At 55.6% G+C, this 25,114-nt stretch overlaps 3 gene segments (V, D, J or C); all 3 read right to left on the reverse strand.

The window, feature by feature from the left end:
• Nucleotides 1-1,884: 1,884 nt before the first annotated feature.
• LOC142091622 (T cell receptor delta variable 2-like) lies at nt 1,885-3,330 on the reverse strand. The segment is given in 2 exon segments: nt 1,885-2,269; nt 2,722-3,330. Coding segments are annotated over 2 exon segments (417 nt in total).
• Nucleotides 3,331-17,495: 14,165 nt separating this feature from the next.
• Nucleotides 17,496-18,366, reverse strand: LOC142091761 (Ig heavy chain V region C3-like). The segment is given in 2 exon segments: nt 17,496-17,833; nt 18,286-18,366. Coding segments are annotated over 2 exon segments (396 nt in total).
• Nucleotides 18,367-23,264: 4,898 nt separating this feature from the next.
• LOC142091621 (T cell receptor delta variable 2-like) lies at nt 23,265-24,711 on the reverse strand. The segment is given in 2 exon segments: nt 23,265-23,649; nt 24,102-24,711. Coding segments are annotated over 2 exon segments (417 nt in total).
• Nucleotides 24,712-25,114: the final 403 nt, after the last annotated feature.

The raw sequence follows: 25,114 nt of genomic DNA on the forward strand, positions 1-25,114 counted from the left end.
CTTCCCTACGCTACACAAGCCCCGTTCTCTCAGGCTCTCCTTGTATGTCACATGCTCCCTTCCTCGTCTTCATGGCCCTTCATTGCATTTGCTCTGGCATGTCCATGTCTTTCCTGTGCTGGGGAACCCAGAACCGGACGCAGTAGTTCACAGACTCACCAATGCTGAGCTCAAGAGCAGCCCATCCCAATGAGCAAGGATCAGGTAAAAATGCCAGGAGCCTGCAGGGATAAACAAGGCTAGGGAAAATGCGGGCCCACTGCTGAATGGGATGGGAACCTGGTGACACAGGACATGGAGAAGGGCTGAGGTACTGAATGCCTTATTTGCCTCAGTCTTTACAAGCAAAACCGTCCTTCAGGAATCCCAGGTCCCAGAGTCCAGGGGGAAAGGCTGGAGCAAGCAAGATGTACCTTTGCACAGTCCATGTCACTCAGCACTTATCTAGTCATTGTAAATAGCTTTGTCTACAACATTGCTAAGCGTAACAGTGAGGAAAGCGTAGCTAAATTCAGAACACACAACATCTACTCCCTCCTCATCCACCAAGACCATTGTCCTATTGTAGAAGGCTTTCAAGTTGGTTAAGCAGGATTTCCATTTCACAAACGCATGCTGGCTGTTCCCTATCACCTTCTTGTCCTTCATATGTTTGGAAATGGTTTCCAGAACTATCTTCTTTATTTCTTTCAGGCCACAGAAACCTCTCCCAATCACCGTGACATGTCAAAGATTATTGGGAGTGGCCTCCAATGACATCAGCAAGCCCTCTCAGCACTCATGGGTGCACCCTATCAGTTCCCATAGAGTTGTGTCTCTCCCGGTTCTTTAACTATGCCTTGACATTATCCTCCTCCACGGACATAAGTCTTCCTGGCTCTGGACACTCCGAATGGCCTCAGAGACCCGGGATTCCTGAAAGCCAGTATTGCCTGCAAGGAACGAGTCAGAGAGGATCCCTCCCAGATCACCTTTGCTTGACTTTCTGCTTCCTCAGGAGGAACCATTCGTGAGCCTGAAGGAGGTGATCTCTGAAAATCAAGCAGCTCTCCCAGACCCCTCCTCTGTCCAGGACCATCGCCCATGGGGTTCTTCTAGGCAGGTCCCCGAAGAGCCCAGATTCTGCCCTCCTGAAGTCCAGGGCTGTGGTCATGCTTTTTGCATTGCTCCCTCCTCTCTGGATTCTGAGCTCAAACACTGCATCATCACTGCAGGCAAGGCTGCCCCTCACCTTCACATCCACCACCAGTTCTTCCTCTGATGAAGTTTTCATCAGTGCGCTCCAGAAAACTGCTCGGTTGCTGGTGCCCTGCTGTGCTGTCCCACCAGCCAATATTGCTTCACGTCCGCCATGAGGAACGGGGCCAGTGAACATGGGACTTCTTCCAGTTGTCTGAAGAAGGCCTCATCTAATTCTTGGTCCTGAAGAGGTGATGTGTAGTAGCCTCACACCACAATGTTGATCTACCCTCCACTCCTGACCCGTACGCTATCAGGGGGCTCATCATACGTCCCAAAGCAGAGCTTCCAGCTGCTCTCTCGCAGACAGGGCAACTCCCCCTCCTCACTTTCCCAGCCTGTCTTTCCTAAGCACCCTGGCTCCATCCACTACAGTACTTCTCTAAGCTACCCAACCACATCGCCATGACCCCATAGCTCTACAGCCAAGCCACGGGGGAAACACTGGGCCATGGTGGACAGGAGGCCAGGCAAAGTGCAATAACCTGCACTTCACCACACAGCGTATGACGTTCCCAGAAGAGATCCTCTTGGATCATAAAGGGTATCAGCCCTTCAACCACACTTCCCTCCACTGCCTTTTACTGCAAGCACGCCAAAGGTCTGTTTCTTGCACCCGCCCTTGCGTCACACCAACCTCTGGTTAGCAGCTGCTAGAAAGAAATGCTGAAAAGTCTGTATTCTCTGTCAGTCGCTTTTTGGTGCACTCTGCTGCAGAGCTGCTCCAGGGTGAGCCTGGCACCACAGTAATACACTGCTTCATCCCCTTGCTTTGCTGCCTGGATCTGCAGTGTGAATCTGTTCTGGGAGCCCTCCACTGTTCCCTTAAAGCGATCCTGGAAACCTTCTCCATAGCTGTCACCCTCCTTGTAAATCCAGTCCAGAGCACCACTCGGCCCCTGCCGGTACCAGAACATGTAGTAGCTGCTCATACTGCCTCCACTCATGCTGCACTGGAAGGTGACTCCATCGCCCTCTCGCACGGCCAGTTCCCTGACGTGTTGCTCCAAGGCCACCTGGCCAGTGACTGCTGCAGAGTGACAACAAGCCATGACCACTCCAAGATTCAGCAAAAGTCAGGGCAATGCTGGTGGAGGCATTGCCATGGCACTGGACCAGCGGGAAGACTAAATCCTCCTCTTTGAACCCAGCTGACAAAGATGGGCGGAGGAATCCAGCTGGTACCAGGAATCAGGGCTCATGAGGAAGGAGACACCACGTTTCCCTCCCTCCTTTTCCCTGTCAGTCAGGGAGCTTGGTCTGATTTGCCCACTTGAAGCAGAGGAGGCAGGCTGGACAGAAGTGCCTAAATCATGGCTAGAAGAGGAGGAGGGCTGTTGCCATTGGGCTTCACAGGGATGGGTGAGGAGCTCGAGCCACGGGCAGGTCAGGCTGCAAGCAGTCAGCACAGCGCCACAGAGCCGTGCAGAGCACAGGCGCATGCTCAGATCCTGGGGGACATCACCCCTTCCTTTCACTTACCTAGCACGGGCAATAACCCCACGCACAGGGCAGTCCACATGGCCAGGCCCGCTCTGTCTCGCCTCTCTCCAGCTTCTCTCTGCCTGCAGGGCAGCTCTGCCCACACCTTCCCTGTCTCTGCCTCTGTGACTGCAGCCAGTCCTAGGCCCTCCTAGTCACTCCCTCGGTCCATGACAGCAGTGAAGGCGAGAGGCGGGGGTGGAGGAGCGGAAGAAGTTGAAGCTGTTGGTGCACTCCCGGGTGTCTCTCACCCTGCGGGGTGCAATAACAGAGCGCTCGCTTGGCAGGAAAACCTCTGGTGGGCAAAAGGTGACGTGTTGCTGTAGGGCCACCCCGACCTTCCTCGGAGGAAGGACTGCAGTGTTTATGCTGGGACTGCAGAGCTGGCCCTGGGCATGGCAGGTTGTCCTCCCAGGGGGCCAAGGTCCCTTGGTGCTGCTGTGCTGCTCCAGCATGGGAGCCCCTCAGCCCAGCTCCGCTTGGACAGGGCACCCCTAGGCAGACGTGCTCCTCACCCTGCTCCCTCCGCTCTGGCCCAACACCCTACTCCTCCACTTACTCCCTCGTGCTGACTCTTCTCCAGCTGACTCTTCATGTCAAAGCCCTCCCAGACCCCGCAAGCAGCAAAGCACCTCCAGGGCTCTGGGCAGATGAGATCCAGCATACGCTTGGCGCTGAAGCTCTGGGGCAGAAGTGCAGGCTCAAGCCCCCCAGGTCACACCCTAAAACTCACGTGCACAGGACTCAGCAGGGACCAGGCTGTCGGGGCTCCTCAGCAGAGCAGGGACACTCCCTCCTCCGTGCTCCTCCTGCACAGCAGGAACCCAGAGCTCCCCCTACGACCTTTGCAGCCACAGGACGGGACACCTACTGAGCCCTGACAAAGTGTCACCGTCTTGACGAGTACCACCATTTTGGGTAAGATTGCCCACTCCGCAGTGGCCCTCCACACTGCCCCTCCAGAGACTGTCCGAATCCTTCCCCTGCCCTCTCTTTCCATGGGTGCTCCAGCCTGGCCCCCTGGGGAGGGGATCTGCAGGACAGGGGTGGGAAAGGGACTTGCAGAGGGTAGAGGAACCCAGTGAAACTGGAGGTTGGGAAAAGAAGCAGGGGCATGCAGGGCCAGGGTGGTGCGGGGTGCCCCAGGGCCACTTGGGGCTACCTGGCTCCTACGTGGTAGGACATGCCGGGTTCCCTATGGCCCCCAAACCCATGGAGGGCTGGAGTGTTATTCTGGCCCAGGGCACCCTCCGTATCCTTCCCTCTTAGGGGCCCCAACTGAAATCCATGCTGGCCCTCGGTGTGCACACATGGGCATACATGCACATGGAGCCAACGCTAACCACAGAGCAAAGAGACTCTTCATCATGTCCGGGGGAAAAGACACTCTGCAGCTCAGCTCCTGCTCTCGCACTACTCGGGGGCTCCCTGAACAACATGAGGTTTCAAAACTCAGTTCAACTCTGGATTTCCATGTTCAAATTTTAGTTCATCAATGCTCGTTGAGCTGCTTCTTAAGCAAACTGCGTTCTCTGTCGCCTTCTGCCTGTGAGAGAGACTGGGAAATATGGACGAAGGTTAACAACATGTTCATGGTTTGTGTGTGCCTGTGGGAGACTCTGCTGCTGCTGCTGCAGCACCTCTGTGCCCGTTTCCGGGGAAAGCCAGCCCAGACGATTCCTGAGAAGCCTTCTTGCAGCCAACCACAAAAGACCTGGCGGGATTTAAACCCCCTCCTTCCCGTTCTGCCCTGGCCCTGCCTGTGTTTCAAGCACTGTGCCCTTTTCCAGCTCTCTGGTGCTGCAGAAATAGGTGGCTGTGCCTGCAGCTGACGGCGAGAGCACTTCCAGGGACAGCTGGGTCCTGGAGGGGTCCGCAGAGCTGGTGACTCGGGTCTGGAAGGATGAAGCAATGTGCTGGAGTCCCGTGAAAGGATACTGCTACACTATATGCTGCAGCTCTCTGCCAGGAGTCTGACGGATCCAGTCCCAAGCGTAGCTGCTGTCGCTGATGGGTACACCACAGATGTGGCAGGTAAGCGTGAGAGACTGAGACCTTCCCTGCCGTGGGGCCAGGGGCCTCTGTCTGCACCTGAGAAAGGGCACCTGCAACCCCGGGAGACAAGGATGAACAGGGAGTGATAGCTCAGGCTGACGTACTTGGGAGAATCTGGCACAGGGCCATCAAGATGACAAAGGGACTGGAGCATCTTGCTGATAAAAAAGGCTGTGAGAGCTGGGACAGTTTACCCTGGAGAAACGAAGGCTCATGGGGGGATCTCATTAAGGTACAGAAATACCTGAAGGGAAGGTGTAAAGAAGACCAGGTGCCGCTGAACATCAGAAAACACTTTTTCAGTGTGAGGGTGAGTGAGCACTGGCGCAGGTTGCCCAGGCAGCTAGGGAAGTCTCCAAGCCTGCAGATATTCAAAAGCTGTCTGGACATGGCCCTGGGCAACTGGCTCCAGGTGGCCCCGCTTGAGCAGGGCCATTGCACCAGGTGACCTCCGGAGGGCCCTTCCAACCTCAACCATTCTGGGAAAACAGGGCCGCAAGAGCATGCTGAGTTCTCCTTTGTAGCACCCTCATATTCCTCCACCACCCCTGTCCACTTAGATGGGACGGGCAATGACCTCGTGCACACGTGGTCCCACATGGCCAGACTGGCTCCTGCTCACCTCTCCCCAGCTCCTCTCCGCTCACACACCTGCTCTGCTCTGGTTTCACACATCTCTGGACCTGTGACACCACCCAACCATGACCCCAGTCCCAGCTCTGTTCCCCAAGCACAGCCAGGTCACCGTCTCGGCACAGAGATGGGCTGTGACACCCATGTACTGGGTGTCCACTGCAACGTTTTGGTAGCAGGGTGCTGCAGGGATGGCCTCTATGATGAGGCCAGGGACTGTCTCATGCCTGATACAGCCTCATGCTCCAGCCAGCTTGGCAGCAGACCCGCCACAGGACAAGGCTAAGCCCACCAGCAAAGCTCACGGTGCCTAAGGCACAACATACGTGGGAGGAGTCAAAACAGGGTGCAGCAGTGTGAGAAGTGAGGAAAGAAAGTGGAATCATCACCTCAATTTATGCAATCTTTATGCCCATGTGCCAATTGCCCCAACGCCCATCGCCCATCGCCTCAAGTTACAGGATGCATGAAAGGATGTGCTAAGTTCCTCTGTGGGAACCTCCAACTCCTCCTCTGACCCTGTCCAATTAGCAAGGATGGGCAATGACACCACGCTCAGGGTGTTACACATGGCCGGAGCAGCTCCTGCTCACCTCTCCCCACCTCCTCTCTGCCCGTACATCCGCTCTGCTCAGGTTTCCCACATCTCTGGACCACTGACAGCACCCAGCCATGAGGAGACTCCCCCTCTCTCTGACCCCAGGCACAGCCACTCACTGACTCGCCCCTGAGATGGGCTGTGACCCCCGTGAACACGCAGGAGGAGCGAGCAGGAGGGGAGGAAGCTGATGCTGTTGGGGCACGCGCTGCGTGTCTCTCACTGTGGTCCCTGCAGGGTGCAGTCATAGGGCGCACTGTCCCCCAGCTCCAGCCCCGGGATGATCAGGGTCCCAGAGCTCTTGGCAGCCTGGCAGGAAAACCTCTGGCGGGCAGAAGGGGCTGTGTGGCTGTAGGGGCCTCCCTGGCCCTTGCTCTGCAGCAAGTACTGCAGGGGTCCACCGGGACGCTGACGGTACCAGGCCACGTAAATATAGGAGGCGTTGGAGCTGTAAGTGCATCGCAAGGTGCCGGTATTCCCTGCTCGCCACCACACCGCAGACCTCATCGCTCGGATCTCATCACCCTGAAATGCACCTGAAACAAAAGCAGGGCTGTTCACCCACCACTCTGCTCTCACTGGTGCAAGGTGGCTCACAAGGGGGTCAATGGAAGCAGGCAACGCTGTTGCCAAAGGCCAAGCTTTTTTCGGGCCCCAGGGTCGAAGGGGACCAAGGGAAGGCAGAGAGGGGCTGCAGGCAGGCAGAGCGGCCACGCTGGTTGGGTGACAGAAAGACACTGAAGCATCTCCACAGAATGAAATAGTGCATGTGGGACTCAGGAGGTGGAAACTGGCAGTGCCGGGAAAGGAGCTCTTGCAGAAAGGCCAGGACCACCAGCGGGGCGCAGTGACAGCCCCTCTCTCCCTGGGAATAGTCCTGCGCTGCCCCAGCACTCACCGGCTCCAAGTTGAGCCCATGAACGAAGATGATGGCGCCCATGTGTGAACATATTTAAGAGAGCTCAAAACAGTGCCCGGCAGTGTGAGAAGCAAGGAAAGAAATGTGAGAAACAACCCTGCAGACACCAAGGCCAGTGAAGAAGCAGGGGGAGGAGGTGCTCCAGGTGCCACAGAGCACAAATTCCCCTGCAGCCTGTGGAAGAGACCAGGGCAGAGCAGGTATTTCCCTGCAGCCTGGGCAGGATCCCACGGCAGAGCACGTCAGTATGCCCTGACGGAAACTGGGGTCTGTGGAGAGCCCACGCTGGAGGAGGTTTATCCTGAAGGACTGCAGCCCTTGAGAAGGAACCACCCTGGAGCCATTTGTGAAGGACTGCAGACCAAGGGAGGGAGGAAGGAAGAGTAGAGATGAAGTGTTATGAACTGACCCCATTCCCCATTCCCACAGGCCACTCAGGGAGAGGAGGTAGAGGAATTGGAAATCATGGAATCATAAAATTATAGAATCATTAAGGTTGGAAAAGACCTCTAAGATCATCGTGTCCAACCGTCAACCCAACACCACCATGCCCACTAAACCATGTCCTGGTTTAAACTAAACCTGGAGGAGACCAGGGCTGCCCCCGAGTCGGACACAGCTGATTCCAGCCAGCTCAACAAGGACCCACCGCTGGCCAAAGCTGAGCCAATCGGCTAAGCTGGTGACGCCTCTGTGGTAAAATACTGACAAAAAAGGTAAAAAATGCTGCACAGCGTTGTCGCGAATGAGTGGTTTGGAGGCCGCTCAAAGAATCACTGTTGACGGTATTAGCAGAAAGTGATTTTAATAGAAATTTATACAAGCGCGACTTAGCAGAGTTCAATGGCAAGGTTCACTCTATCACTTACTACACGGATGAAGCGTACAAAGGAAAAGAGCATGGGAAACTGAGAAGTCCTTGGCTAATGAAAACACTACTTAGCAACAACTACAACATGAGCGTGTTATCAACAGTCTTCTCATACTAAATCCAAACCCCAGCACTATGCCAGCTACTAGCAAGAAAATTACCTCTATCCCAGCCGAAGCCAGGGTATTGTGTTAGAACTGAGTTGGGATGATTTATACAGAGGCCGAGAACGAAAAGGGTAAGGGAGACCCTCCCATTGAGTCACGAGGTTCAGAGAAGATCCGGCTGGATCTAATCGTAGTCTCAGACTTGGGCAACGGCTTATGTCTGATACAAAAAGGGTAAGGAGGCCCTCCTGTTGAGTCACGAGGTTCAGAGTAGACCCGGCTGGGCCTAGCCCTAGTCCCAGACTTGGGCAACAGTGTATGTCTAAAGATTATATGTTCAGCAGCAGTCTAAGGTTCATTTACAATCTTAAGCTAGATCATAAGATTTTAGCAGACTGTATTTGCTAGCAGGTACTTTCATCAATACACACACACACGGATGCAAAGATGGATAAATATACAAAGATATATCTGTTAAAAATCCCCCTCGAGTTCAGCGAAATACTCACGTAAAGTGTCTTGGCATTTCTCAACGGACAAAGCGTTGAGCCTCGAGGAGTATTGCAGCCCAGGTCCTGTGCCAACCGGCGACGGTCCTCCAAATATCACAAATCGAGAGTTTGCAAACTCTGAGGAGCGTTTCACTCAGAGGGAGTTTTGGGCACAACCCACTGCGGTCCAGGAGAGCTCAAAGGGTCTCACTTAGGACCACCATTTATAGGTGCACAGATGATTGACTTCAGTCACCTGTAAATTTCCATCCTGGCCACAGGCCAAGGCGGTAGTGACTAAAATTCTGAAGGTTTTGGTGTTGTTACAACTGAGCTACAACTCAGATAAGATGGCGCCTGGGACAGGCACTGGGAGTGCGTTCCCAGCCTCAGCCATGCAGAGTTTCCGATATGGTCAAGGAGCGCTCAACCACCAGACTCCGTACACCAAGGCCGAGGTTTCAGGGGATTTCTGAAATCAACAAGCGGCCCAGGGGGATGGGGGGGAAGATGCACCACCACAAGCATGTGCGAGAGAGAAAAGTAAGAAAAACAGTGAGATAAAAACCCCTGCAGACACCAAGGTCAGTGAAGAAGGAGGGGAAGGACGTGCTCCAGGCGCCAGAGCAGAGATTCACCTGCAGCCCCTGGAAAAGACCATGGTGAAACAGGTTGTCCCCCTGCAGCCCATGGAAGCCTACGTCAGGGCAGATATCCACACTGCAGCCCGTGGAGGACCCCATGTTGCAGCAGTCAGATGTGCCCTGAAGGAAGCTGGTGCACATAGAGAGCCCAAGCGGGAGCGGGTTTTCAGGCAGGAACTGCGACCCATTGGGAGGCCCATGCTGGAGCAGTCTGTTCCTGAAGGACCGTACTCTGGGGAGAGGCCCCACACTGGAGCAGTTCACGAAGGACTGTATAGTGTTGGAGGGACCCCAGACCAGAGCAGGGGATAGGCGTGAGGAGAAAGGAGTGGCAGGGACAAAGTGTTATGAACTGACCACTTCCCCCCTTCCCCATCTCCCTGCGCTGCTTGGGGCGGGGAGGAGGGGGAAAAGTTGGGAATGAAGGAGTGAAGTTCAGCAAGGGAAGAAGGAGGAATGCGGGACGATTTCTTACTTCTGTTGTTGTTTCTCATTACCCTACTCTATTTTGGATCGGCAATGCATTAATTTCCCCCAAGTCTCTTTTCCTGTGATTTGTAAGCCATCTACCTGCCTTTAGTTTGACTCATGAATTTTTAATCTTCTTTTCTCCCCCCGCTCCAGTGTGGAAGGGGAGTGAGAGAGCAGCTTGGTGGGCATCTGGCAGCCCCCCAAGGTTAACACACCAGAGTGGCCAACGCAGCTAATGGTATCCTGGGCGGCACCAGGAGTTTTCCCAGCAGGTTGAGGAAGGTGGTCCTTCTCCTCTGTCCGACACTGGTAAACCTTCACCTGTAGTACTGTGTCCAGTTCTGGCCTCCCCAGTACAAGAGAGACTTGGACGTACTTGGGAGAGTCCAGCAAAGGACCATGAAGATGACGAAGGGGCTGGAGCATCTCTCCTGTAAAAAAGGCTGTGGGAGCTGGGACTGTTTACGCTGGAGAAATGAAAACTGGTGATGGATCTCATAAATGTACAGAAACACTTGAAAAGAGAGGGCAAAGAAGATGCAGCCAGGCATGAAGTCACGTGAAGCAATAAACCTAGGGGAAAGAAGGAGGAAAGAGGGATATTCGGAGTCATGACTTTTGTCTTTCCCAAGTAACCGTTATGCGTGATGAAGGCCGGCTTTCCTAAAAATGCCTAAACATCCGCCTGCCAATGGGAAGTCAGGAATGAATTCCTTATGTTGCTTGGTTTGTGCACGCAGCTTTTGCTTTACTTCTTACACTCTCTTTATCTCAACACACAAGTTTTCTCACTTTTACCCTTCTGATTCTCTCTCCCACCCCACTGCGGGTGACTAAGCAAGCAGCTGTGTGGGGCTCAGCCGCCTACCGGGCTTAGGGACGGTAGGCTGCCCACAACCTTGTCCTCTTCAGTTTTGAATATCTCCAAGAATGGAGACTACACAGCCTCAGGTATTTACACACACTGACAAATCTACCCACAGGATTTTCTCCTCTGGATGCAGTAGTCCACAGTCTCACCAGTGCTGAGCTCAAGAGGAGTCCATCCCAACAAGTAAGGAGTCAGGTAAAAATGCCAGGAGCCTGCAGGGATAAGCAAGGCTAGGGAAAATGCGGGCCCACTGCTGAATGGGATAGGGGACCTGGTGACACAGGACATGGAGAAGGGCTGAGGTACTGAATGCCTTATTCGCCTCAGTCTTTACTAGCAAGACCGTCTTTCAGGAAGCCCAGGTGCCAGAGTCCAGGGGGAAAGGCTGGAGCAAGCAAGATGTACCTTTGCACAGTCCATGTCACTGAGCACTTATCTAGTCCATAATAAGTAGCTTTGTCTCCAACATTTCCAGGGTAGTCACTGCTAAAAGTGTAACTACATTCAGAATACACAACATCCACTCTCTCCTCATCGACCAAGACCCGTTGTCAGCGAGGAAGGAGGGGGAGAAGGTGCTCCAGGTGCCGCAGCAGAGATTCCCCTGCAGCCGGTGGTGAAGACCATGGTGATACAGGTTGTCCCCCTGCAGCCCATGAAGTTCTACGGTGGAGCAGATATCCACCCTGCAGCCTGTGGAGGACCCCACGCCAGAGCAGGTGGACGTGACCTCAAGCAAGCTGTCACCCCGTGGAGAGCTCACGCTGGAGCAGGCTCCTGACAGTAACTGCGGTCCCGTGGAGAGACGAGCCCACGCTGGAGAAGGCTTTCTAGCAGGACCTGTGCCCCTTTCATTGTATTGTTTATACTTTCATGCATTGTCATACTTTCATTGTATTGCTTCCCCCTGTTCAGCTGAGGTGGGGGACTGATAGAGCGGCTTGTCGGGCACCTGGTGGCCAACCAAGCTCAACCCAGAACACCTTGTCTACTTCTTCTTCTTGATCAGGTGATCGGTAGTAGCCACGTGGCCCAAATAATAGTGCGCAGCCTCCTTACATCAAAGGAGGCAACTGTCTGCTATGAAACAAGAAGGGCCAAGTTGTCAAAGTCACAACTGCCCCGTACCTCCAGCATTTGGAAAAAAACAGCCCTGCTAGGCCAAGGCTTTCCGCCAACACAGCTGCAACACCGGGAGTCCAAGGGACTGATAAGCCTCCATGGACACACAGTACAGTGAGCAATTGTCCTCCGGGTGACACTGGCAAGAAGACTGTGAGCGCATGCATTAATTATTCCACGGGTAGACCCCTCTACATCTACTTATACCGTCGACATTGAAGAATGTTGGGAATGGACCGCGGCTATATGGGTGTCTTTGCGTAAACTGCCACGGATATCCCATGCACACCCTGAGCCTCTTTTGTCTTCCGCACTTCAGAAGACATGTCCCTTAAAAGCCCCACCGGATGCAGTAACATCCCACGAAATGGGAAAACTACTCTTGCAGTCTACCAGCTGTCCATGAACCGCAGAGTAACGTTCATCTAGAGATAGTGGGACTTCACACATATTACACACAGTGACCTCGTGGGACCACAACAGAACCATTACATATTGAGAGAATAGTACCATTAATAGGACCATACAACCATGGAATCATAGAATCATACAATGTCCCAAGTTGGAAGGGACCCATAAGGATCGAACGAGGACGCAGATGAAGGCCCATCCAGGGGGTTGCCCGAGGAGAGGCAGCCAGCCCCACAAATTACGACTGCCTCCGCTAAGAAAAAAAGGAGGGTAATTGTCATTGGTGATTCCCTTCTGAGGGGGACCGAGGGCCCAATTTGTCGGCCGGACCCATCCCACAGGGAAGTCTGCTGCCTCCCTGGGGCCCGGGTGAAGGACATCACTAGGAAGCTCCCCAGTCTCGTGCAGGCCTCCGATTACTACCCACTACTGGTTATACAGGCTGGCAGTGAGGAGGTTGCAGGGAGAAGTCCCGAAGGGATCAAAAGGGACTTCAGGGCGCTGGGGCGACTGGTAGGAGGATCGGGAGCACAGGTAGTTTTTTCCTCGATCCCTTTAGTGGCGGGGCGGAACACCGAAAGGAACAGGAAAACTCATCGGATCAACACGTGGCTCAGGGGCTGGTGCCATCAACAGAATTTTGGCTTCTTTGACCACGGGGAGGTTTACATGGCACCGGGCCTGCTGGCGACGGACGGAGTTCAGCTGTCTCGCAGGGGGAAAAGGATTCTCGCGTGTGAGTTGGCCGGGCTCATCGAGAGGGCTTTAAACTAGATTCGAAGGGGGACGGGGATAAAACCAGGCTCTCTAGAGAAGAGCCTAGGGTCCGCACGCCATTGTCGGGGGAGAAATCGGCAGCCCAGCTCAAGTGCATCTATACCAATGCACGCAGCATGGGCGGCAAACAGGAGGAGCTGGAAGCCATTGTGCAGCGGGGTAGCTATGACTTAGTCGCCATCACGGAAACGTGGTGGGATGAGTCGCACGATTGGAGTGCTGCAATGGACGGCTATAAGCTTTTCAGAAGGAACAGGCGAGGAAGGAGAGGCGGTGGAGTAGCCCTGTATGTTAGGGAATGCTTCGACTGTCTAGAGCTCAATGATAGTGATGACGAGGTCGAGTGCTTGTGGGTAAGGATGAGGGGGAAGGCCAACAAGGCAGATATCCTGCTGGGGGTCTGTTATAGACCACCTGGCCAGGAAGAGGAGGCAGACGAAATATTCTACCAGAGGCTGGCAGAAGTCTCCCAGTCGCTAGCCCTTGTTCTTGTGGGGGACTTCAACTTTCCGGATGTCTGCTGGAAATACCACACGGCAGAGAGGAAACAGTCGAGGAGGTTCCTGGAGTGTGTGGAGGATAACTTCCTGACGCAGCTGGTAAGCGAGCCCACCAGGGGAGATGCCTCGCTTGACCTGCTGTTCACGAACAGAGAAGGGCTGGTGGGAGATGTGGTGGTCGGAGGCCGGCTTGGGCTTAGTGACCATGAAATGGTAGAATTTTCGATACTTGGTGAAGTAAAGAGGGGGGCCAGCAAAACCGCTACCATGGACTTCCGGCGGGCGGACTTTGGCCTGCTCAGGACACTGGTCGAGAGGATCCCTTGGGAGACGGTCCTGAAGGGCAAAGGGGTCCAGGAAGGCTGGACGTTCTTCAAGAAGGAAGTCTTAAAGGCGCAGGAGCGGGCTGTCCCCATGTGCCGCAAGAAGAACGGGCGGGGAAGGCGACCGGCCTGGCTGAACGGGGAGCTCTGGCTGGGACTCAGGGAAAAAAGGAGAGTTTATCACTTGTGGAGGAAGGGTCAGGCAACTCAGGAAGAGTACAGGGATCGCGTTAGGTCGTGCAGAGAGGAAATTAGAAAGGCAAAAGCCCAGCTAGAACTCAACCTGGCCACTGTCATGAGAGACAACAAAAAATGCTTTTATAAGTATGTTAATGACAAAAGGAGAGCCAAGGAGAATCTCCATCCTCTATTGGATGCGGGGGGGAACGTTGCCACCAAGGATGAGGAAAAGGCTGAGGTACTCAACGCCTTCTTTGCCTCAGTCTTTAGTAGTCAGAATGGTTATCCTCAGGGTACTCAGCCCCCTGAGCTGGAAGACAGGGACGACGAGCAGGATAAACCCCCCATAATTCAAGAGGATGAAGTTCATGACCTGCTATGCCACCTGGATGTTCACAAGTCTATGGGGCCAGATGGGATCCACCCGAGGGTTCTGAGGGAGCTGGCGGAGGAGCTTGCCGAGCCGCTCTCCATCATTTACCAGCAGTCCTGGTTAACTGGGGAGGTCCCGGACGACTGGAGGCTCGCCAATGTGACTCCCATCTACAAGAAGGGCCGGAAGGAGGATCCAGGGAACTACAGGCCGGTCAGCCTGACCTCGGTGCCGGGGAAGATCATGGAGCGGTTCGTTTTGAGGGTGCTCACGAGCCATGTCCGGGACAACCAGGGGATCAGGCCCAGCCAGCACGGGTTCATGGAAGGCAGGTCCTGCTTGACCAACCTGATCTCCTTCTATGACCAGGTGACCCGCCTAGTGGATGAGGGAAAGGCAGTGGATGTGGTCTACTTGGACTTCAGTAAGGCCTTTGACACTGTCTCCCACAGCATTCTCCTAGAGAAGCTGGCGGCTCACGGCCTAGACAGGTACACTCTTCGCTGGGTAAAAAACTGGCTGGACGGCCGAGCCCAGAGAGTTGTGGTGAACGGAGTTAAATCCAGTTGGCGGCCGGTCACGAGCGGTGTTCCCCAGGGCTCAGTACTGGGGCCGGTCCTGTTCAATATCTTTATCGATGATCTGGACGAGGGGATCGAGTGCTCCCTCAGTAAGTTTGCAGATGACACCAAGTTGGGCGGGAGTGTTGATCTGCTGGAGGGTAGGAAGGCTCTGCAGAGGGACCTGGACAGGCTGGATCCATGGGCCGAGGCCAACTGTATGAGGTTCAACAAGGCCAAGTGCCGGGTCCTGCACTTCGGCCACAACAACCCCAGGCAACGCTACAGGCTTGGGGAAGAGTGGCTGGAAAGCTGCCCAGAGGAAAAGGACCTGGGGGTACTGGTTGACAGCCGGCTGAACATGAGCCGGCAGTGTGCTCAGGTGGCCAAGAAGGCCAACGGCATCCTGGCCTGTATCAGAAATAGTGTGGCCAGCAGGAATAGGGAGGTGATCGTGCCCCTGTACTCGGCACTGGTGAGGCCGCACCTTGAATACTGTGTTCAGTTTTGGGCCCCTCACTACAAGAAGGACATGGAGGTGCTGGAGCGCGTCCAGAGGAGAGCAACGAAGCTGGTGAAGGGCCTGGAGCACAAGTCTTATGAGGAGCGGCTGAGGGAACTGGGGTTGTTTAGCCTGGAGAAGAGGAGGCTGAGGGGAGACCTCATCGCGCTCTACAACTACCTGAAAGGAGGGTGTAGCGAGGTGGGTGTTGGTCTCTTCTCCCAAGTAACTAGCGATAGGACGAGAGGAAATGGCCTCAAGTTGCGCCAAGGGAGGTTTAGATTGAACATTAGGAAAAATTTCTTTACTGAAAGAGTGGTCAGGCCTTGGAACAGGCTGCCCAGGGAAGTGGTGGAGTCACCATCCCTGGAGGTATTTAAAAGACGTGTAGATGAGGCCCTTAGGGACATGGTGTAGTGGGCATGGTGGTGTTGGGTTGACGGTTGGACACGATGATCTTAGAGGTCTTTTCCAACCTGTATGATTCTATGATTCTATGATTCTATGATCATTGAGTCCAACTCCCTGCTCCTTGCAGGACTACCTAAAACTGAACCCTATGACTAAAAGCACCGTCCAGATGCTCCTGGAACTTTGACAGCCTTGGTGCCCTGGCCACTTCCCTTGGAAGCCTGTTCCAGTGACCGACCACCCTCTCAGGGAAGAACCTTTTCCTAATGTCCAATCCAAACTTCCCCCGACGCAGCTTCATTCCATTTCCTCGTGTCCTATTGCTGGTCACCAGAAAGAGGAGATCAGCACCTCCCCCTCTGCTGCCCCCCTTGAGGAAGCTGTAGACTGCGATGAGGTCACCCCTCAGCCTTCTCTTCTCCAAGCTGAACAAGCCCAGTGACCTCAGCCGCTCCTCATAATCTTGCCCTCGAGGCCTTTCACCATCTCGGTCATCCTCCTCTGGACACACTCTAATAGTTTGATGTCCTTCTTCTATTGAGGTGCCCAAAACTGCACACAGTACTCGAGGTGGGGCCGCACCAGTGCACCGCAGAGTGGGACAATCACCTCCCTCGACCGGCGAGCTATGCTGTGTTTGATGCACCCCAGGACACAGTTGGCTCTTTTGGCTGCCAGGGCACACTCTTGACTCATATTCAACTTGCCATCAACCCAAACCCCCACATCTCTTTCCGCGCGGCTGCTCTCCAGCCTCTCGTTCCCCAATTTGTGCGTATAACCAGGATTACCACATCCCAGGTGGAGAATCCGGCACTTGCTCTTGTTACATTTCATAGGGTTGGTGACTGCCCAGCTCTCCAGTCTATCCAGATCTCTCTGTAAGGCCTCTCTGCCCTTGAGGGAGTCCACAGCTCCTCCTAGTTTAGTATCGACAGCAAACTTACTTAATGTACATTCGAGTCCTGCATCCAGATCATTTATAAAAACATTAAAGAGCACTGGCTCTAAAATTGAGCCTGGGGGAACCCCGCTGGTGACTGCCCGCCAGCCTGCTGGAACCCCACTGACTACAACTCTTTGAGCCCAACCCGTCACCCAGTGGTTCACCCAACGTATTATGGACTTGCCTAGCTGTGTGCTAGGCATTTTGTCCAGAAGCACCCTCTGAGAGACAGCATCAAAAGCTTTGCTAACATTCAACAAAACCCCACATCTACCAGCTTCCCTTGGTCAACGAGATGGGTGGCCTTGTCATAACAGGACATTAAGTTAGTTAAGCAGGACTTTCCCCTCAAGAACCCATGCTGGCTATGACCAATGACTGCGTTGTCTCTCAAGTATTTGTCAGTAACTCCCAGAATAACCTTCTCCATAATTTTACCAGGCACTGAAGTGAGACTCACAGGCCTGTAATTACCAGGGTCTTCCTTCTTTCCCTTCTTGAAAACTGGGATATTTGCCAGCTTCCAGTCGTCTGGCACCCCTCCAGACTCCCAAGACCACTGAAAAAGAACGGAGAGACATCCTGGGATAACATCAGCCAGCTCTTTCAGTACCCTGGGATGAATCCCACCGGACCCCATAGATTTATGCACATCCAGCTGGAGCAATGCACATGAAATGTTATGAACAGACACCAAACTCCATTTCACATTGGACCCTGTGCTTCTCCGGGAGCGGAAGGGAATGAAGGAGTGAAGTTGAGCCTGGAAAGAAGGAGGGCAGAGAGGGAGGAAGGTTTCTTTAGGGTTGGGGTTTCTTTTCATTCTCACCATTCAACTCTATTTTAATTGGCCACAAATTAAAATTCCTGCAGTGTGCAGGAAAGGCCAGGAACTCCGGCAGTGGACAGCGATGGCCCCTCACTGCTTGGGGACAGCCCTGACACCCTACCCCAAGTACTCCCCCACCCCACAGCTTCCACACCCTGTGCTGGGCCCAGCAGGTTTGTGTTAAAGCTCAGCTGGATTTCCTGCCTCCGTGCGAACAGCGCAGAAGTAGCGGGCAGAGTCCCGGGGGTGCAGGGCACGCAGGGACAGAGATGACTCGGACCGGGAATTGTCCCGGGACGCCGTGGCTCGACCCTCCACGGCTGCCCCGTACCGCTTTGCAGAACCCGCGGAGCTGATGTAGGACACCCACTCGAGTCTGCCACCGGCTGCCTGACGGTACCACCGAATGGAAAAAAGCTCAAAGCGGTAGCCGGACGCCCGGCAGGAGAGGAGCACGGAGTCCCCCGGCGCTCGCAGCCCTCCTCCGGCCGCCACCAGGCTCCACTGCGCCCACACCCCTGCGGACGGAGAGCGCAGGCAGCCGGGCAGGGCGCGCCCGCGGCCCGAGGCCGTTCCCCCGCCGCCCCGGCGCCCCCCGCCCCGGCACAGCGACCGCCGCCGCCCCCCTCTCTCCCGGCCAAGCCCCGCGCCCGGGCCAATGCCCCGCCTGCCCTCCGCGGGCTGAGCCGCGCCTGCTCCCGGCGCTCCGGCCCGGCCCGCGCCCCGAAGGCCTCCCGCCCCCGCCGCCCTCGCCCCCGTCCCTCTCCCGCCCCCTCTCCCTCTCCCTCGCCCCCCGCTCCCCGCTGCCCCGCGAAGGAAGCCGAGCGCCCGGCGACAGCGCGCCCGGCGCGGGAGCAGCCGCAGCCCCGGCGCCCCGGGGCCCCGGGCCGGGCAGGGCCGCCCGCGGGCAGCCCCAGCCCCGGGCCCGGGCCCAGCCCCGGCCTCGCTGCCCTCCCCGCCCGGCTCTCACCTGCCGGCCCCGCGGCCAAGGACAAGGCCAGGAGCCACGGCCCCAGCCCGGGCGCCATCGTGCCCTGCCGCGCCGGGGCGGCCGGGGCCGAAGGGCTCGCAGGGAGCCGCAGAGGAGCCGAGCGGAGCCGCGCTCGGGCCCGCTCCTGCCCGCCCCGCCGGCTCGGCCCCTCGCCGGGGCAGGGCCGACGCCTCTGCCCGCCCCCGACGCGCCCGCCCCGCCCCGGCCCGGCCCGGCCCGGCCCCCCGGTGCCGCGGCCCCTGCGGGGGAGGAGAGGGGGGGCGCGGGGAGGGACGCGGGGCCGGGCCGGAGGCAACGGAGGAGCGCGGCGCCCCGGCAGACGAAGGCTCCTGGCCCGGCGCTCCCAGCGCGGCTCCGGCGCTGCCCGCCCTGTCGCCCTGCCGATCGCAGCTGGGGCGGCCCCAGCCCCAGCCCGGCCCCGGCCCCGGCCCCGGCCGCGGCCCCGGTCCCGGCCGCGGCCCCGGCCCCGGCCCCGGCCCCGGCCGCGGCCCCGGCCCCGGCCCCAGCCCCAGCCCGGCCCCGGGCCCAGCCCCAGGGACCGGCTGTCGCCCGCAGCGTCCCCTCGCAGGACCCTCCCCGTGCCCCGCACCCCCAGCCCGCCCTGGCCTCACTCCCATCCCCTGCCCGCGGGGACAAGACACACAGAGGGCTCTGCTGCCATCAGGGGGACCGCGACAGGCTGCAGAAGTGGGCTGGCAGGAACCTCCTGCAGTTCAACACGGGGAAGAGCAAAGTCCTGCACCTGGGGAGGAACAACCCCCTGCCCCACGGCAGGCTGGGGGCTGCTCAGAGGGAAAGCACATGCTCAGAAAAGGACCCAAGGCTTCTGCTGGACAACAGCTTGACCAGAAATTTGCCCTGGTAGCAAAGAAGGTTAATGGAATCCTGGACTGCCTTAGACAAAGCATTGCCAGCAGGTCAGGGAGGTGATCCTTCCCCTCTGGTCAGCACTGGAGAGGTCACACCTGGAGTACTGGCTCCTCTTCTTGGCTCTCCAGGACAGGAGACTTGGACATAAAGGAGAGAGGCCAGTGAAGGCCAAGAAGGTGCTAATGGGAGTGGAGCACCTCTTACATGAGGAAAAGCTGACAGAGCTGGGACTTCTTTACCCTGGAGAAGAGAAGGCTCGGGGGGCATCTCATCAACATATAGAAACGTATGAAGGGAGGGCGCAGGGAAGGCAGGGCCAAGCTCTTTTCAGTGGTGATCAGTGACAGGTCAAGAGGCAATGCGCACAAACACAGAGGGATCCATCTGAACATCAGGAAACACTTTTTCACTGTCAGGAGGACCAAGCACCGGCACAGGTTGCCCAAAGACGTTGTGGAGTCTCCATGCTTGGAGATACTCAAAAGCTGACTGGACATGGTCCTGGGCAACTGGCCCCAGGTGGCCCGCCTTGACCAGGGGGCTTGGACCAGATGACCTCCTGAGGTGCCTCCCAAATTCAGCCTTCCTGTGATTCTGTGGAAGACTCACAGGCACGTTCACGTCCTTGCAGGTGATACGTGGCAGGGCAAAGGGGAAAACTGAAACTCAGACTTTTCCACTCCCCTGATGACTTCCAGAAACAGCTTTTTTACAGGAGTGTCGAGGAAAACTCGCTGTCCTCTGTCAGCTACAAGTTTCAAAGTTGGAACTCAAGAGAGAAATCTGCAAGTGATACAAGACTAATATGGGCGGGTAAAACAGTAGCACACAGGAAAGCTGTTCAGCATGGTTCTGTCTGCTGTATTTCTGGCGTCTGCTGTACTTATGGTGAGGGGTCTCCTGTTAGAACTTAGGAAGTGGTGTTCTTTTGTAAATTGAAAACCCAGGAGCATGCACATGGGACAGGGTTGTACAACCACGTACACAAACTCAGAGCCTGGCTTCGGAAGGATGGGGAAGAACATGCATCCCCATTTGACCGGTTGACTGGCTGCTTCTCGGAGCCTGAGAGGCCTATAGCTGGCCAGAGCTTGCTGCTAGAGGCAGGGTTCCTGGGCAGAGTGGAGGGAATTCAATCACACCCAAAGGCCACTGCTGGAGGATTGCAGGGGGTACGTGGCAGCATGTTGGCAGCACACGCGGTAAGGAGGAAAGACTAGAGGTCTTCCCCCCCAATCAGGACGCAAGAGTACTCCCAAAGCACTTCCAGCCCCCAAAGCTGTCTCTTATGAGCTCTGGCTGGCCATCGGGCCTGCTGCTGTCCTTTCAGGCTCCCCAGAAAGGGTGTAAGAAAGGGGAGCAGAAGAGGAGCCACTTTTGCTCCTAGGATGGTAGAAGAGCTGAGGCTGTAATGGACCTCTGGAAAAGGTCTGGTTTAACCCTCCTGCTCGAAGCAGGGTCAACTAGAGTAGGTGTACTGGGTCTGGCAGGGATGGAGTTAACTTTCTTCATAGCAGCCTGTATGGGCAACGTTGCGACGTTTTGTGACCAATGCCGTGTTGATAACACACCCATGTTTTAGCTGTTGCTGAACAGTGCTTACACAGCCTCAGGGCCTTCTCTGTTTCTCATGTTGCCCACCAGCTGTACAGCTGACCGCAACTGGCCAAAGGGATATTCCATATGCATGATGGTGTGCGAAGCTGAGGGAAATAAGGAGGAAGGAGGAATGTTAGTCTGAACTAACCCTTATGTGTGATGAATCCCTGCTTTCCTCGAAATGGCTAAACATCCGCCTGCCGATGGGAAGTAGGGAATGAATTCCTTATTTTGCTTGGCTTGCACGTGCAGCTTTTCCTTTGCTTATTAAACTCTCTTTATCCCAACACACACATTTTCTCACTTCACCCTTCCGATTCTGTCTCCTGTCCCACTGTGGAGGGAGTAAGTGAGCGCCTGTGTGGGGCTTAGCTGCCATCTCGGTTCAAACGACTGCAGTAGGCTGCCCACAGTGTTCTCCAGTTCAGTTTTCAATTGTCACCTCAATAGTAAAAAAACCATCTTGTTACATTTATACGGAATTGCATTTTGTGTTTCTTGCCACATGTCCTGTCACAGGATAACATTGAAAAAACACTGGCTCCATCTCCTTTGCAACCTGCATCAGGTATTTACACACATTGACAAATCCCCCCATAGCATTTTCTTCCCTACGCTACACAAGCCCCGTTCTCTCAGGCTCTCCTTGTATGTCACATGCTCCCTTCCTCGTCTTCATGGCCCTTCATTGCATTTGCTCTGGCATGTCCATGTCTTTCCTGTGCTGGGGAACCCAGAACCGGACGCAGTAGTTCACAGACTCACCAATGCTGAGCTCAAGAGCAGCCCATCCCAATGAGCAAGGATCAGGTAAAAATGCCAGGAGCCTGCAGGGATAAACAAGGCTAGGGAAAATGCGGGCCCACTGCTGAATGGGATGGGAACCTGGTGACACAGGACATGGAGAAGGGCTGAGGTACTGAATGCCTTATTTGCCTCAGTCTTTACAAGCAAAACCGTCCTTCAGGAATCCCAGGTCCCAGAGTCCAGGGGGAAAGGCTGGAGCAAGCAAGATGTACCTTTGCACAGTCCATGTCACTCAGCACTTATCTAGTCATTGTAAATAGCTTTGTCTACAACATTGCTAAGCGTAACAGTGAGGAAAGCGTAGCTAAATTCAGAACACACAACATCTACTCCCTCCTCATCCACCAAGACCATTGTCCTATTGTAGAAGGCTTTCAAGTTGGTTAAGCAGGATTTCCATTTCACAAACCCATGCTGGCTGTTCCCTATCACCTTCTTGTCCTTCATATGTTTGGAAATGGTTTCCAGAACTATCTTCTTTATTTCTTTCAGGCCACAGAAACCTCTCCCAATCACCGTGACATGTCAAAGATTATTGGGAGTGGCCTCCAATGACATCAGCAAGCCCTCTCAGCACTCATGGGTGCACCCTATCAGTTCCCATAGAGTTGTGTCTCTCCCGGTTCTTTAACTATGCCTTGACATTATCCTCCTCCACGGACATAAGTCTTCCTGGCTCTGGACACTCCGAATGGCCTCAGAGACCCGGGATTCCTGAAAGCCAGTATTGCCTGCAAGGAATGAGTCAGAGAGGATCCTCCCAGATCACCTTTGCTTGACTTTCTGCTTCCTCAGGAGGAACCATTCGTGAGCCTGAAGGAGGTGATCTCTGAAAATCAAGCAGCTCCCCCAGACCCCTCCTCTGTCCAGGACCATCGCCCATGGGGTTCTTCTAGGCAGGTCCCCGAAGAGCCCAGATTCTGCCCTCCTGAAGTCCAGGGCTGTGGTCATGCTTTTTGCATTGCTCCCTCCTCTCTGGATCCTGAGCTCAAACACTGCCTCATCACTGCAGCCAAGGCTGCCCCTCACCTTCACATCCACCACCAGTTCTTCCTCTGATGAAGTTTTCATCAGTGCGCTCCAGAAAACTGCTCAGTTGCTGGTGCCCTGCTGTGCTGTCCCACCAGCCAATATTGCTTCACGTCCCCCATGAGGAACAGGGCCAGTGAACATGGGACTTCTTCCAGTTGTCTGAAGAAGGCCTCATCTAATTCTTGGTCCTGAAGAGGTGATGTGTAGTAGCCTCACACCACAATGTTGATCTACCCGCCACTCCTGACCCGTACGCTATCAGGGGGCTCATCATACGTCCCAAAGCAGAGCTTCCAGCTGCTCTCTCGCAGACAGGGCAACTCCCCCTCCTCACTTTCCCAGCCTGTCTTTCCTAAGCACCCTGGCTCCATCCACTACAGTACTTCTCTAAGCTACCCAACCACATCGCCATGATCCCATAGCTCTACAGCCAAGCCACGGAGGAAACACTGGGCCATGGTGGACAGGAGGCCAGGCAAAGTGCAATAACCTGCACTTCACCACACAGCGTATGACGTTCCCAGAAGAGATCCTCTTGGATCATAAAGGGTATCAGCCCTTCAACCACACTTCCCTCCACTGCCTTTTACTGCAAGCACGCCAAAGGTCTGTTTCTTGCACCCGCCCTTGCGTCACACCAACCTCTGGTTAGCAGCTGCTAGAAAGAAATGCTGAAAAGTCTGTATTCTCTGTCAGTCGCTTTTTGGTGCACTCTGCTGCAGAGCTGCTCCAGGGTGAGCCTGGCACCACAGTAATACACTGCTTCATCCCCTTGCTTTGCTGCCTGGATCTGCAGTGTGAATCTGTTCTGGGAGCCCTCCACTGTTCCCTTAAAGCGATCCTGGAAACCTTCTCCATAGCTGTCACCCTCCTTGTAAATCCAGTCCAGAGCACCACTCGGCCCCTGCCGGTACCAGAACATGTAGTAGCTGCTCATACTGCCTCCACTCATGCTGCACTGGAAGGTGACTCCATCGCCCTCTCGCACGGCCAGTTCCCTGACGTGTTGCTCCAAGGCCACCTGGCCAGTGACTGCTGCAGAGTGAGAACAAGCCATGACCACTCCAAGATTCAGCAAAAGTCAGGGCAATGCTGGTGGAGGCATTGCCATGGCACTGGACCAGCGGGAAGACTAAATCCTCCTCTTTGAACCCAGCTGACAAAGATGGGCGGAGGAATCCAGCTGGTACCAGGAATCAGGGCTCATGAGGAAGGAGACACCACGTTTCCCTCCCTCCTTTTCCCTGCCAGTCAGGGAGCTTGGTCTGATTTGCCCACTTGAAGCAGAGGAGGCAGGCTGGACAGAAGTGCCTAAATCATGGCTAGAAGAGGAGGAGGGCTGTTGCCATTGGGCTTCACAGGGATGGGTGAGGAGCTCGAGCCACGGGCAGGTCAGGCTGCAAGCAGTCAGCACAGCGCCACAGAGCCGTGCAGAGCACAGGCGCATGCTCAGATCCTGGGGGACATCACCCCTTCCTTTCACTTACCTAGCACGGGCAATAACCCCACGCACAGGGCAGTCCACATGGCCAGGCCCGCTCTGTCTCGCCTCTCTCCAGCTTCTCTCTGCCTGCAGGGCAGCTCTGCCCACACCTTCCCTGTCTCTGCCTCTGTGACTGCAGCCAGTCCTAGGCCCTCCTAGTCACTCCCTCGGTCCATGACAGCAGTGAAGGCGAGAGGCGGGGGTGGAGGAGCGGAAGAAGTTGAAGCTGTTGGTGCACTCCCGGGTGTCTCTCACCCTGCGGGGTGCAATAACAGAGCGCTCGCTTGGCAGGAAAACCTCTGGTGGGCAAAAGGTGACGTGTTGCTGTAGGGCCACCCCGACCTTCCTCGGAGGAAGGACTGCAGTGTTTATGCTGGGACTGCAGAGCTGGCCCTGGGCATGGCAGGTTGTCCTCCCAGGGGGCCAAGGTCCCTTGGTGCTGCTGTGCTGCTCCAGCATGGGAGCCCCTCAGCCCAGCTCCGCTTGGACAGGGCACCCCTAGGCAGACGTGCTCCTCACCCTGCTCCCTCCGCTCTGGCCCAACACCCTACTCCTCCACTTACTCCCTCGTGCTGACTCTTCTCCAGCTGACTCTTCATGTCAAAGCCCTCCCAGACCCCGCAAGCAGCAAAGCACCTCCAGGGCTCTGGGCAGATGAGATCCAGCATACGCTTGGCGCTGAAGCTCTGGGGCAGAAGTGCAGGCTCAAGACCCCCAGGTCACACCCTAAAACTCATGTGCACAGGACTCAGCAGGGACCAGGCTGTTGGGGCTCCTCAGCAGAGCAGGGACACTCCCTTCTCCGTGCTCCTCCTGCACAGCAGGAACCCAGAGCTCCCCCTACGACCTTTGCAGCCACAGGACGGGACACCTACTGAGCCCTGACAAAGTGTCACCGTCTTGACGAGTACCACCATTTTGGGTAAGATTGCCCACTCCGCAGTGGCCCTCCACACTGCCCCTCCAGAGACTGTCCGAATCCTTCCCCTGCCCTCTCTTTCCATGGGTGCTCCAGCC

The sequence above is a fragment of the Calonectris borealis genome, chromosome 22 (genome assembly GCF_964195595.1).
Source record: "Calonectris borealis chromosome 22, bCalBor7.hap1.2, whole genome shotgun sequence".
NCBI classification, from domain to species: domain Eukaryota; kingdom Metazoa; phylum Chordata; class Aves; order Procellariiformes; family Procellariidae; genus Calonectris; species Calonectris borealis.